General features: G+C 36.7%; 1 protein-coding gene across 2 annotated transcripts in view; it reads right to left on the bottom strand.

Annotated features, from left to right (window-relative positions):
* The window catches only part of LOC101681822, a 284,416-nt gene that overhangs the window by 16,856 nt on the left and 252,772 nt on the right, over nt 1-14,788 (bottom strand). For both annotated transcript variants that reach the window (XM_045085576.1, XM_045085577.1), the window contains exons 9-11: nt 9,437-9,558; nt 7,573-8,981; nt 2,466-2,555 (exon numbers count right to left, since the gene is read on the bottom strand). In XM_045085576.1, coding sequence (XP_044941511.1) covers nt 2,466-2,555; nt 7,573-8,981; nt 9,437-9,558 — 1,621 coding nt within the window. The remainder of the gene's footprint in view (nt 1-2,465; nt 2,556-7,572; nt 8,982-9,436; nt 9,559-14,788) is intronic.

Genomic DNA, 14,788 nt, shown 5'->3' with positions numbered 1-14,788 from the left:
CTCCTCTCTAACTCCCCATGTCCTCCATGCTACTTTTTATGCTCCAAAATAAGTGAAACCATATGATAATTGACTCTCTCTGCTTGACTGATTTCACTCAGCATAATCTCCTCCAGTTCCGTCCATGTTGCTACAAAAGTTGGGTATTCGTCCTTTCTGATGGAGGCATAATACTGCATAGTGTATATGGACCACATCTTCCTTATCCATTTGTCTGTTGAAGGGCATCTTGGTTCTTTCCATAGATTGGCGACCGTGGCCATTGCTGCTATAAACATTGGGGTACAGATGGCCCTTCTTTTCACTACATCTGTATCTTTGGGGTAAATACTCAGTAGTGCAATGGCAGGGTCACAGGGAAGTTCTATTTTTAATTTCTTGAGGAATCTCCACATTGTCCTCCAAAGAGGCTGAACCAACCTGCATTCCCACCAACAGTGTAAGAGGGTTCCCCTTTCTCCACATCCCCTCCAACACATGTTGTTTCCTGTCTTGTTAATTTTGGCCATTCTAACTGGTGTAAGGTGATATCTCAAAGTGGTTTTAATTTGAATCTCCCTGAGGGCTAGTGATGAACATTTTTTTCATGTGTCTGATAGCCATTTGTATGTCTTCATTGGAGAAGCCTCTGTTCATATCTTCTGCCCATTTTTTTCTATGATTGCCTGTTTTGTGTGTGTTGAGTTTGAGGAGTTCATTATAGATCCTGGATATTAACCTTTTTTAAAATTTTTTCAATTTATTTATTTTCAGAAAAACAGTATTCATTATTTTTTCACCACACCCAGTACTCCATGCAATCCGTGCCCTCTATAATACCCACCACCTAGTACCCTGACCCCCCACCCCCCACCCCTTCAAAACCCTCAGATTGTTTTTCAGAGTCCATAGTCTCTCATGATTCACCTCCCTTTCCAATTTACCCCAACTCCCTTCTCCTCTCTAACACCCCTTGTCCTCCATGATATTTGTTATGCTCCACAAATGAGTGAAACCATATGATAATTGACTCTTTCTGCTTGACTGATTTCACTCAGCATAATCTCTTCCAGTCCCGTCCATGTTGCTACAAAAGTTGGGTATTCATCCTTTCTGATGGAGGCATAATACTCCATAGTGTATATGGACCACATCTTCCTTATCCATTCGTCTGTTGAAGGGCATCTTGGTTCTTTCCATAGTTTGGCGACCGTGGCCATTGCTGCTATAAACATTGGGGTACAGATGGCCCTTCTTTTCACGACATCTGTATCCTTGGGGTAAATACCCAGGAGTGCAATGGCAGGGTCATAGGGAAGTTCTATTTTTAAGTTCTTGAGGATTCTCCACACTGTTCTCCAAAGAGGCTGCACCAACTTGCATTCCCACCAACAGTGGAAGAGGGTTCCCCTTTCTCCACATCCTCTCCAACACATGTTGTTTCCTGTTTTGTTAATTTTGGCCATTCTAACTTTGTAAGGTGATATCTCAATTTGAATCTCCCTGAGGGCTAATGATGATGAACATTTTTTCATGTGTCTGATAGCCATTTGTATGTCTTGATTAGAGAAGTGTCTGTTCATATCTTCTGCCCCTTTTTTGATATGTTTGCCTGTTTCGTGTGTGTTGAGTTTGAGGAGTTCATTATAGATCCTGGATATCAACCTTTTGTCTGTACTGTCATTTGCAAATATCTTCTCCCATTCCGTGGGTTGCCTCTTTGTTTTGTTGACTGTTTCCTTTGCTGTGCAGAAGCTTTTGATTTTGATGAAGTCCCAAAAGTTTATTTTCGCTTTTGTTTCCTTTGCCTTTGGAGACCAATCTTTTGTCGGTACTGTCATTTGCAAATATCTTCTCCCATTCCGTGGGTTGCCTCTTTGTTTTTTTGACTGTTTCCTTTGCTGTGCAGAATATACAGTGGGAAAAAGTCAGTCTCTTCAATAAATGGTGCTGGGAAAACTGGACAGCTATATGTAGAAGAATGAACTCGACCATTCTCTTACACCATACACAAAGATAAACTCAAAATGGATAAAAGACCTCAACGTGAGACAGGAATCCATCAGAATCCTAGAGGAGAACATAGGCAGTAATCTCTTCGATATCCGTCACAGAAACTTCTTTCAAGATATGTCTCCCAAGGCAAAGGAAACAAAAGAGAAAATGAATTTTTGGGACTTCATCAAATTCAAAAGCTTCTGCACAGCAAAGGAAACAGTCAAAAAAACAAAGAGGCAACCCACGGAATGGGGAAGATATTTGCAAATGACAGTACAGACAAAAGGTTGATATTGTATGATCTTTTGCTGTAGAAAATTTTAACCTTGAGTACTACTATATTCTGAGTCCAGTGAATCCTCCTAAAGAATGATTGTGTCTGGATATTTCCTTGGGGATCCCTGATACAATAAATCCTGACTTAAATTTTCCAAATACTGACAGAAAATATATAAAATCCTTAGGCAATTTCCATTGAATATACTCACCTTTGTTATCAATTTGTTGTACAGTACTTTGTTCTTCAGTTTCCTTTCTTTGGCTAAATGGAGGTGACAGGAAAACAGGCCTCCAAAAACCTGTTAACATATTAAAAAGACTCCATTATTTTCCAATTCCTAATAAAATAAGATTGTAGAAAGGAAAAGTTTGTATGATTCTGCAGTGAAAAAAAAATTTCTGATAATACTATTTTTCTTCAAATACTATATCTGTTAGTAATGGGGATCCTCTTCCCAATTTTCATGGAGTTTATTATAGTAATATTGAAAACTAAGTTAACTATATCCTACCATAGGGGTGCCTAGGTGGCTCAGTGGGTTCAGCCCCTGACTTAATTTCTCCTCAGGTCATGATCCGTGTTGTGGAATCAAGCCCTGCACTGGGCTCTGTGCTCAGCATGGGGGTTTGCTTGAGATTATCTCTCTCCCTTTGTCTCTGCCCCCCCCCACACACACACTCTCTCTCTCCCTCTCTCTCTTTCCCCCGCCTCACTCTCTCAAAATAAATAAAATCTTTTAAAAAATTCTACCATATATTGGTGATATATTTGCCTCGTGTAAAAATTCAGCAGATTCTAAGTTCACCTCCTCTAAAAAGTCCGTAGGCAGTTCTTGTCCTAATAAATGAAATACTGGGTGTAAAATTGCCTAAGAAGCACCCATTAAGATCATTACGTCGAAAACACAAAAAATGAGTGTTTGTGGGGATGTGAAATGGTATAGGTATTGGAACCCTTGTGCACCGTTAGAGTGAATGTAAACAGTACAGCCATTATGAAAACAGAATGGCAAATCCCCCCAAAATAAAAAAATGTAATTATCATATGATTCAACAATTATTCTTTGATTATATATCCCCCAAATGAAAGCAGGATCTCAAAGAGATGTTTACACACTCATATTCATAGTGGTATTGTTCACAAAAGCCGAAAATGGCAGCTACACAACACCAACATCTATCCAGGGACAGATGAATGGATAAACAAATCTGGTATCTCCACATAATAGAATATTATTTATCCTTAAAAAGGAAGGAAATTCTGACATATGCAACAACATGGATGAATTCAAGGACATTATGCTGATTGAAAGAACGGAGGCAAAAATATTGTACATGAAATAAATACTTATATGAGAAGCTTAGTCAAAATCATAGAGAAAGGAAACAAACCAGCACAGGGGAAAAAAAGAGTGGCGAACCAAGAAACAGACTCTTAACTGCAGAGAACAAACTGATAACTATAAGCAGGAAGTGGATAGGGGGATGGGTTAAATAGGTGATGGGGATTAATAAGTGCACTTGTGATGGGCCCCAGGTGTTGTATGAAGTGTTAAATCACTAAATTGTAATTTAGTGAAATTAATATTACACTGAAACTAATATTATACCATATGTTAGCCAACTGGATCTTAAATAAAAACTTAAAGAAATCATAGAGAAAGGAAGTAGAATGGTGGTTGCTAGGGACTGAGGAAAGAGGGAAATGGGAAGTTACTGTTTAATGGGTATAAAATTTGCTTCACAAGATGAAAAAAGTTCTGGAGACTGGTTGTACAACAATATGAATGTATATGCCATTGAACTGTACACTTTAAAAAAGGTCAAGATGGTAAGTTTTATGTTATGCATAGTTTACCACAATTTTTTTTTAAAATGAAAAAAACAGCTGGGGCACCTGGGAGGCTCAGTGGGTTAAATCCTCTGCCTTTGGTTCAGGTCATAATCTCAGGGTCCTGAGATCGAGCCCCACATTGGGTTCCCTGCTCAGCAGGGAGCCTGCTCCCCTCCCTGCCCCGCCACCTGCCTCTCTGCCTACTTGTGATCTTTGTCTGTCAAATAAATAAATAAAAATATTTTTAAAAAATGACTAATAATAGGCTATGGCAGGGTGTGGGGGTGAGAAGATATGGAAATATGTTCATATCAAACAATGGAGACTTCAATTCAATAATGCAAAAACGATAGTACTTGGTATAAAAATTTAAAGTATACCAAAAATTATAATTATATAATTATAACATAAGCATAGAAATTGAATATATGTGTTATTATTAATAAGCTTTATACTGTTCTCAGGAAAGGCATTTTATAAAAAAAGATAAAATAAAAATGTGTTTTGTGGGATGCCCAGGTGGCTCAATCATTTAAATGTCTGACTTTGGCTCAGGTCATGATTCCAGGGTTCTGGGATTTAGCCCCCACCTCTGGCTCCCTGCTCAGTGGGTAGCCTGATTCTCCCTCTCTCTCTGCCCCTCCTCTGCTCATACTCCCTCTCACTCAAATAAATTAATAAAATCCTTAAAAAACACGTGTTTTTTAAGTTAACATATAATGTTTTATTTGCTTCAGGGCTACAGGTCTGTGACTCACCAGTCTTACACAATTCACAGCACTGACCATAGCATGTACCCTCCCCAGTGTCCATAACCCAGCCACCCTATCCCTTCCCTTCACCCCTCAGCAACAAGATAGGACCGGGGAGGGAGACAAATCATAAGAAACTCTTAATCTCAGAAAACACGTGCTTTGTAACCAACTATTCATTTAAAAAACCTATTGTCATTTAAAATCCATGGTCAGAGGAACAACAACAACAACAAAAAAACACCTTAATTTTCGACCTGGGACATTCAGTAAAGCCATTTTTCCTATCTCTTTACCATATGGCAGCTAGAGAAGGGACACAGTGCAAGTTAACTTTAAGAAGATTGTATTGGGGGCGCTTGGGTGGCTCTGTGGGTTAAAGCTTCTGCCTCCAGCTGAGGTCATGATCTTAGGGTCCTGGGATCGAGTCCTGCATCAGGCTCTCTGCTCAGCGGGGAGTCTGCCCCCACCCACCTCGCCTCTCTGCCTGCTTGTGATCTCTCTCTGTCAAATAAATTTTTAAAAAAATTAAAAATTAAAAAAAAAAGAAGAGTGTATTGTTCATTTGGGAGTAAGCACAAGTAGCACAAAGAGTAATTTTTCTATACCCATGGGCTTCAACTTTATTTCTAGGATTGAAAAAATCACATTTAACCTATCAGTTTATATTTTCAACATATAACAGCTGAAGATAGGTGAATGCAGCTAGAAAAATTTTGGTTTTATATATGAAAGGTGTCACCTATGGATGGACCATATCCCAATGCATGTTTTGTAGTAATAATAGTCCACAAATTAGATACAGTCTAACTGCAAATATTTAAAATGTTTCAAAGCCTTTTATAAAAAAATTGGGCTCAGCTAAAGTGTAATTAATTGACCTGTTTCATGTGGAGTAATATTTTCTCAGTTAGATTATAAACTTCATGAAGTCACCGATGTAGATGAGATAACACTAGACTAGGAGTTTCTATGCTCTAGCTTAACCACTAATTACTTATGTGACATTTAGGGAAGTAGTCTGTTTGAGCCTCAGTTTCCTCATTTTTGAAGCAGGTATAATAATGCTGTACTGTAGTAGCTCTTTCTAAACTAGAAGAACATAAAGTTAAACAAGAGTAGAGATATAAGTAACATACTTAAACTTAAGAACTCAGGCTCTGGAATCAGATAAACCGTTTTGAAGTCCAGAAAAACTCATTTGAGTATTTTTGTTTTACTGTTGTCCACTGTAAAATTGGGATAATACTTTCTTCTTAGCTGAAAGATAGTATACCTTCATGTTTAACAACATAGATTTTGAAGCATGGGTTCATGTCCTGTAATTTATTGTGTTACTTAGGTTAATTATATAACTTCTTTGTGCCTCAGTTTTTCATTGGTAAACTAGAAATTATAATAGTGCCGACCTCCTAGGGTTGCTGTAATGTTTTAAAGAATTCACATGTGTAAATGAATTCACATTTAATGAGTTCACATGTGTTACTCTACTTTAAAAATATATGATATGGAGAAGTCAGTATTATATAGGATAATTTCAAAGAATTATGTGTAAATAGCATATTAAAATAGGAAACACTGATCATACATTAAATATATATTATTTCAAATACTCTATTTTTTGAAAAGTCACTGGAGTCTATTGAAGCACAAAACTTCTTGTTATATTTTCAGAGGGAAGTTTTCTTATGAATGTTTTGGGGTCAAGTTCTTAGTTTTCTTTCCATGCCTTGAATTGTAAGACTCTGTAGAAAATGTTTAATATGAAGAAAAACATTTTCTGAAATGATAATAGTTCCTTTGTCTTAAGCATACCTTAATACAATGGCTTAGGAAATGGAGAATTATAATTTAATGTGATAAAGTAAATGTGACTAACAAGGTAAAAGCCAACTATTTATTGAAAATTATGAAGCTGTTACAATATTTTTTTATTTTATAAATATTTGTAATCATCATATATAATTATTTTATAATTTTTATAATAATTGAGAATAATTTTGAGAAAAGCAAGTTAAGCTGGTTGTTTATATAGTTAGACTTGGATACTTCTTTTCACAGCAACTAATAGTGGGAAAAAGTTTATGGCAATTTCTATTCACCCATTCCAGAATAATGGGAACAAAATTCAACATGTTGTTTTCTAGGCCACAATAACTGTCCTTGCTAATAATTCTCTAATTTTTCTTCTTGTAAGAAGCAGATAACTGAAGAGAGATGATTTGCCTCATTTTTTATAAAGATTTTATTTTAAGTAATTTCTACACCCAACATGGAGATTGAGCTTACAACCAACCCCAGGATCAAGAGTCACATGCTTTACTGACTGAGCCAGCCAGGTTTCCCTATTTTTTATTTTTTATTTTATTATTTATTTGTCAGAGAGAGAGAGAGAGAAAGAGAAAGAAAGAGCGAGCACTGGCAGACAGAACGTATTTGCCTATTTTTTAAAAAAGCATGGGGTGTTATATGCAACTGATGAATTATTGAACACTACATCTGAACCTAATATGTACTATATGTTGTCTGATTGAATTTAAATTAAGCAATGAAAAAAGTAAAAATAAACTGAATGGAAATCTAGGATTAAAATGCCTTTTCTCTGAGTTTCTTATGAAATGCTCTCAGGCCCAAAGCTGTTAACGCTACTGACATATTGAAAGTGTCATCCTATTATTAATTACACTTGTAAACAAGCTACTTTCAAAAGCCACATGCATTTAAGCTTACCCTGAGGACGATTACCCTTCTTGCGAGCACCTAGCCTTTGTGCTTCATTTTCTGAGTCAATGTGGTGTCTTTCATTGTCAGATACAATCTTGTGCTCTTGTTCACTGTCAGACCACATGAGTGATCTTTTCTTCCCTTCATCCATCTGAAGTCTCTTATTTTCAAATATCAAACACTGTTCCTTCTCCATCTCCATCATGTGTGTTTCACTTTCAAACTCATTTTTTTGAAGATCATCTCTATATTTTTCAGAGCTATGCTGAAGTCTTTCAGACCTAAATTGAGATTTTCTAGAGCTATCCTGACAGCTATCAAAGTCCAATTTTTGTCTTTCAGAATCAGCCAAGCCTCTTTTAGATTCAAACCTGAAGCCCATCCATAATCCTTCCAAGTCAGAGGCCTTTTGGCAATCTTCAGCCTTCATCATGCGTTTTGTAGAATCAGAGACTATCCCCAGGCTTTCAGAATCTAAGTCCATTGTATGCTTTTCAGACCAAGAATCCATCCAGTGCCCCTCAATGTCAGTGCCGGCATCCAGGACATGTTCCATAGCTGATGAGGCTAGCCCATATCTTTCTGAGCCTGAGTCCATCTCACATGGTTCAGAATCAGAGTCTGTCATATATCTCTTAGATCTAATCTTTTCCTGGTGTTTTTCATCCCCCATCAGATGCACCTCATATGCAGAAGCTGAGTCCATTCCGTACCTATCCATGTCTGAGTCCATTACATCCCTCTTAGAATCAGAGAGCATCCAACTTTGTTTGGTCTCCATCAGTCTTTTTTCAGATTCCATCAGGCGTTTTACAGAATCTAAAGCGATTTGGCATTTTTCTGCCTTCAGCAGGTGTTTCAAAGATGCAGAAGCAATTGGACATTTTTCTGTGTCTGAATCCATTTCTGATCTTTCATTGTCAGAGTTCAACACATATTTTTCAGAGTCAGAGTCTGCCAAGTATTTTTCTGAATCCGAGTCCATCCAGTATTTCAAAGAGTCAAAGTCCATCTGAGATTGCTCAATTCCCTCTAGTTGTTGTTCTGACTCTATCAGATCTTTCAAAGGTCCTGAAGCCATCTGGCATTTTTCTGCTTCTAGCAGGTATTTCATTGAGTTTGAGGCCATGGGGCATTTTTCTGAGTCTGAGTCCATTCCCCATATTACTGACTCAGAGTCTTTTAAGTGTTCTTCTAAGTCAGATTCCAAACCAATGCCTCTATCAGAGTCAGAATCAATCACACATCTTTCAGAGCCAGAGTCCAGTGGTGGGGTGTCATTTTCAATTATTGTTAGGTCCTGGAGACTTTTATAGTCCAAAGAACTGTCTGAAGTTTCAGAAATTTTTGTGTCTGAAGCTTCTGTTTCAGACTTGCTTCCTTCATCATGTGACACCATAACTGCTCTTTCATTACTTGAAGAAAAGACAAACATGAATGCCTTAAAAATATTCATCAAATGTTAAATGTCAAACGTTTTCTTTGTTGAAAACCTCTCTGTAGGAAAATATTATAGAGTATATATTTCTATTAGACTGTAGAAAGCAAGAAACACCACCAACATTCTTGTGAACAAATTGGAAGAATATCAGTGTAAGCAGGTTTTACACTTACTTGAATTTACCCTCACATTAACTGTTCTCCATTACAACTGACAGCTTGCCTAGGATACTTCCTTGCAATGTATTATTTTCTTGTCCCTGTCTAATTAATGCATCATTATTTTGGGAATTGAATATCATGTTAAAAATTTAGTGGGAGATATTTTTGGCAATCTTCAGCCTTCATCATATATTCTATATTCTACATCATATATTCTACTTCAAGTTAATATTGTATGTTTGTAGATCTGGTTATTAGTGAGGCTTACCTTAGAGCATTGAGCCTTTTTAGGGAAAAATATTCAAATTTGTCAGGTGCTATTTCTATTGGAAGGGACACATGTTGAAGTGTAAATACAGGTTCACTTGATGAACTAATTGTAGTTATTGGCTGCAAAGCAAAAACAAAATAAATCATAAACCAAGTTATACTTTCTCAGGTGGATTTACCATGAAACACAGAACACTGAGGAATTTTGATTGAGGGGAGGATACCACTTAATTAGCAGTACTTGTGCTTAAGGGTAAGTCATGGTGAGAACCTCTCCAAAAAAGTAAAACTTCACAACTAATATTTAAGTATAAGTGTGAACATGATAGATACATTATGAGGTAGCTTCTTAGCCTCTACTTTTCCAAGAACTAATGGTCATTTCCAATGCTGCATTGGTACTCTGTTACCCAGTCCCTTGGTTGTATGAAGCTGGAATTTGACCCAAATAGGGGTAGATTCTCTTTCCTGGGGATTTAGAGTTAGAATTCAGAAGTTATTTGTTTGTTTGTTATTCTTGTTGTTATTCTGCTGGTTGTCTAAAATGGGGATAGGCAATCTCAGGCACCACCACCACCACCACCACCACAACAACAACAAAGTAAACAAACAAACAATGTTTGTCATATGCCTACAGAAGTAGAAAAAAGCCAATTGTGTAGACAATGTGAAGAAAAAACAGCCATAAATACAGGAGGTTGAAACAAGAGAACATATGCCTCTAGAGAAACAGAAGAAAACATTTTTCTTGATTCCAGTGCCTCCTAAGTGTTTACTTTCTGCCCTTGAGTTCTCCATGGTAATCATGATCCCTGGCTTGAGTTCTTATCAGACCATTTCGGTTTTGCTCAAGCTAGTATGAATGGGATTTTGTTCTTTTCAACCAAAAGGACTCTCACAGGCATCATAATTACTGTTAATATTCCACAGTTAGCTTCAAAGTAGAACACACCTAATAAGTATGTCTTTTATGTAAAGAAAGAGTCCAAGCACAGAAGAGAACGTTGAAGAATGATCAAAATGAATTTTATCTATGCAAAAAGCTTTATTCCATTTTCAATGAAAACTGAGCAAAAAATTATAGACTTACAACATTAATTTAGATATGATATAAGAAAAAATATTCCATGAGATTTAATATACTCTCCAATCGATTATAATAAAAGGTTTGGAATCTCCTGTCTCAGCAGATAATTATGAAGCTCACATGAGATAATGATTAAGAGAAAACACTCACTACGAAAACAGGTAAAGACATAAAATGTAAAAGATTAACAAAAGAAATAGAAAGGTAATGTTGATGTACATGGCAAACAAACAGGAAAAATATTGACATTTGCACAACCTAGGGAAAACAGATAACAAACTGCAGGTGCTTCTAAACATTGATCTAAAACATGTCAGTATGTAGAATTTCTTTGACTCCTATTCTCAAATCATACTAATAGCTTTTCCATTATTATTGCAATTCATTAATTTTCATCAGCTTGAAAGTCAAGATAAAAATTAAAGGGTGAAGAAAACTATAATCAGATTTTATTCAAGGGGTGCCTGGGTAGCTCAGTTAAACACTGCCTTCTGCTCGGGTTGGGATACTGGAGTCCCAGGATCAAGCACTGCATCAGGCTCCCTGCTCAGGAGAGAGTCTGCTTCTCCCTCTGCCCCACTGTGCTCATTCTCTCTCTCTTTCTCTTAAATAAATAATTAAAATCTTTTTTAAAATATTAAAATATTATTCAACTATATATAATATATGCTTAATAAAATAATATTTGCCTTTATAAATTGGTAACTAATATATTTTCATGTATTATATTTATCAGGCTACCAGGCCACCTGAGGAATTATACAGATAATGTTTCTGCTCTTTCAAAAAGAACCTAGGGCAGCTACATATTCTACTACATTGATAAAAAACTCTAACAGAAAATACAGTAAATATGGAATTCACAGTGTTTATTTAGGATTGGCATACTGCCTGAAGTTTTGGGTACTATGACTGCCTTTTGGAATACTAAACCAAATATGTTCCTTAGCAGGAATACTTTCAAAGATGGTACAGAGTATTAGAAAGTTTAAGTGTTCTTCCCAGTAATACCACTTTCTAGAGATGACACTTTTGAAATATATTTTTGCTAGTTAATTAAACTTCAACTTTGAAATATATTTTTGCTAGTTAATTTAAACCTCAACTAGCATCAAAAGAGGGGGAAGGATATTTACAAATTCATTAATTAGAACCCTGTAAAAGCTAACCTACCTTTATCTCCAAGACTGTCCTTTCCTGAGAACTGTAATTCTGTGCAGTACTGAGACATTTTGAGAGAAAAAAATTGTTGTGAAAACTAAATTCAAATAGATTGTTAAATAAATGTGTCCAACTAATGAATCTATATAAAGTTGCCCCCTCTCTCTAGAGAATTGCTTCTTTCCTCTACAGAATATTAATTCTACAGGTTTTTTTTTATTATGTTCAGTTAGTCAACACGTAGTAGAACATCATTAGTTTTTGATGTAGTGATTTATTAGTTGCATATAAAATCCAGTGCTCATCACAACACATGCCCTCTTTAACACCCATCACCTGCTTACCCCATCTCCCCAATCCCCCTCCCTTCTGTAACCCTCAGTTTGTTTCCCAGAGTCCAAAGTCTCTCACAATTTGTCTCCTTCTCTGATTTCTTCCCATTCAGTTTTCCCTCCATTCCCCTATGGTCTTCCACACTATTCCTAATGTTCCACATATGAGTAAAACCACATGATAATTTTCTTTCTTTGCTTGACTTATTTTACTCTACTGTTTTATACTGTACACTAAACCAATTTTCAGTTAAGCCTGTAAAGCTCTGTGTAAAGGTGTATATCCTTGTTTTTCCTTTATCTATATCTGCTATTTTACTGCATCTTATATAGAACTAAGTTGTAATTTCATTATATAATCTTGAAAAATTAGTTTAGTTATTAAGATGAAGAGATTTATTAGACCATTTCTTTATATGATGACATCAGTGCCATGGCCACACACCTGTAATATACAGTTGTATCCTAATTAGCCATTGTTCTAAATGAAATGGACTCATGGGTTATGTAGGCCTCAGAGTGTAAAATATGACTCCCAGGTGAACCCCCAAGTGCATGGGGAATGGGAAAATAATGAAGGGGTTTCATTAACAAGCTATATTATATAGGAAGCTATTTCTCCATAATCTGTGCTTTTCTAGTAAAAAGTATCACTGTGTAACTAATGTCAATCCTTAATGAAATTACTTAAAAAGGAAGTCAAGGCATGTGAATTATAAAATTTTGAGGATTTTAAGGTAAATAGGGAGTTTAAGGGGAGCAGGGATAGTTCACGGCAAGGAGCCCCTTCAGTTTCTAAAAGAAGTAGGGCCTGTAGTCATGAAACTTAATTCTTAAGTGGTCCTCCTTTTGGTAAGCTATCCCCACCACTGTACATTGTACATTTCCCTAGTGGTTTACTTTGGGAAAGTACCATTAGTAAGAATGTCCATTCACAATTTGATGTCAAGGAAAGAAGCCAGAATATCCAAGTATTTTCAACAACCACCCTAAGTAAGTATAGCCTAGTTTAAGAGAAAAAAATGAGTTAGATGAAATATTGAAATATTGAAATATTAGCCCTGTGAGCTAAATCCAGCCTACTCTCTGTTTCTGTATGCCCCAAGAGCAAAGGAAGACTTTCATGCTTTAAAATTGTAAAAAAGTGAAGTGCAAAAAGTCTATTGGCCCATCATGGGGAACAGTTCCTTCAACAGTTGAGGAGATAGTGTTTTGGCCTGAAAAGCCCCAAATATTTAAGAACTAGTCCTTTACAGAAGAAGTATGCCATCCTCTGAACTACATGATTTCCAATGACTTTTCTGACTCAGAGTCCATGAGCTTGTTTGTAAGCAGGATTAATAGCCTTTTTAAAGTACTCTAAGATGGTTTCCCATGTAGAGAAATGACCAATTTGCTTAAATTTCTGAGATTCAGGGGCTTCTTCTTCTTCTTTTTTGTTTCCTTAGACATTTTTTTTTAAGATTTTATTTATTTATTTGACAGGCAGAGATCACAAGTAGGCAGAGAGGCAGGCAAAGAGAAAGGAGGAAGCAGGCTCCCTGCTAAGCAGAGAGCCCGATGTGGGGCTCGATCCCAGAACCCTGGGATCATGACCTGAGCCGAAGGCAGAGGCTTTAACCCACTGAGCCACCCAGGTGCCCCATCCTTAGACATTTTTTAAATTAATTAATTTTTTTCAGCATAACAGTATTCAATGTTTTTGCACCACACCCAGTGCTCCATGCAATCCATGCCCTCTCTAATACCCACCACCTGGTTCCCCCAACCTCCCACCCCCCGCCCCTTCAAAACCCTCAGATTGTTTTTCAGAGTCCATAGTCTCTCATGGTTCAACTCCCCTTCCAATTTCCCTCAACTCCCTTCTCAGGGGCTTCTTTTTGCATCTTTAATGGTACTGAAGTCATAGAGTAGTTTTCCCCTAGAGAAATTTGTGATTTATGCATCTAAAAATATGATTTGTGAGTTGCTTAAGAGGGATTTTCTGGATTGAGGAAAAAAAGTTATCCAATTAATTCACAAACACTATACATCGAGAAGCCTTTTTACATTAAAAGACTTCATAGAGGGGTGCCTGGGTGGCTCAGTTGGTTAAGCATCTGCCTTCAGCTCAGGTCATGATCTCAGTGGTCCTGGAATCAAGCCCCGGGTTGAGCTCTCTGCTCAGCAGGAAGTCTGCTTCTCCCTCTGCCACTATACCCTGCAGCTCTTACTTGCTTTCTCTTGCTCTCTCTTGCTCTTTATATCTCAAACAAAAAAATTAAATCTTAAAAGAAACTTTATGGAATTATAAAGTGTTGAACCACCCAAGATTTTTTTTTTTTTTTTGGTCCTACACCTAAAAGCTGATTCTAAGAGATGCCAAGAGAGTAAGGGGGTTGATTCTTAATAATAGACTCTGTTTCCAGAAGAATGGAAATAGGGATCTACATCCAATGGGATGTGTCTACAAAGACAGTATATAACAAATAACACTACTCCTTCCTACAAAATGAAAGCTTTCCATTTTTATTTTACAAGCCTCACAGTGCAATCTTCATCCTGTGAGTGAGATAACTGGATATAATATAATCTAGTCACTTCATTTGAAAATACTGTCATCTCTCCCTACTAAAATCTCTTTTAGTCATACATATTTTGTCAAACTACTCCATAATGTTGGGGTCGATTCCATGTTAAAACATGTTAACCACCCCCAGGGCCTGCCTGGGCCTACTTAGCCATAGTGACTCCATGTCACCTAGGTAGACATTTTGTTGTCTAGAAAAGT

Source organism: Mustela putorius, unplaced genomic scaffold (assembly GCF_011764305.1).
Source record: "Mustela putorius furo isolate JIRA1106 unplaced genomic scaffold, ASM1176430v1.1 tig00000870_pilon_pilon_pilon, whole genome shotgun sequence".
NCBI lineage: Eukaryota > Metazoa > Chordata > Mammalia > Carnivora > Mustelidae > Mustela > Mustela putorius.
Note: the sequence above shows the minus strand (reverse complement) of the source record. Positions and strands in the feature narration are given on the sequence as shown.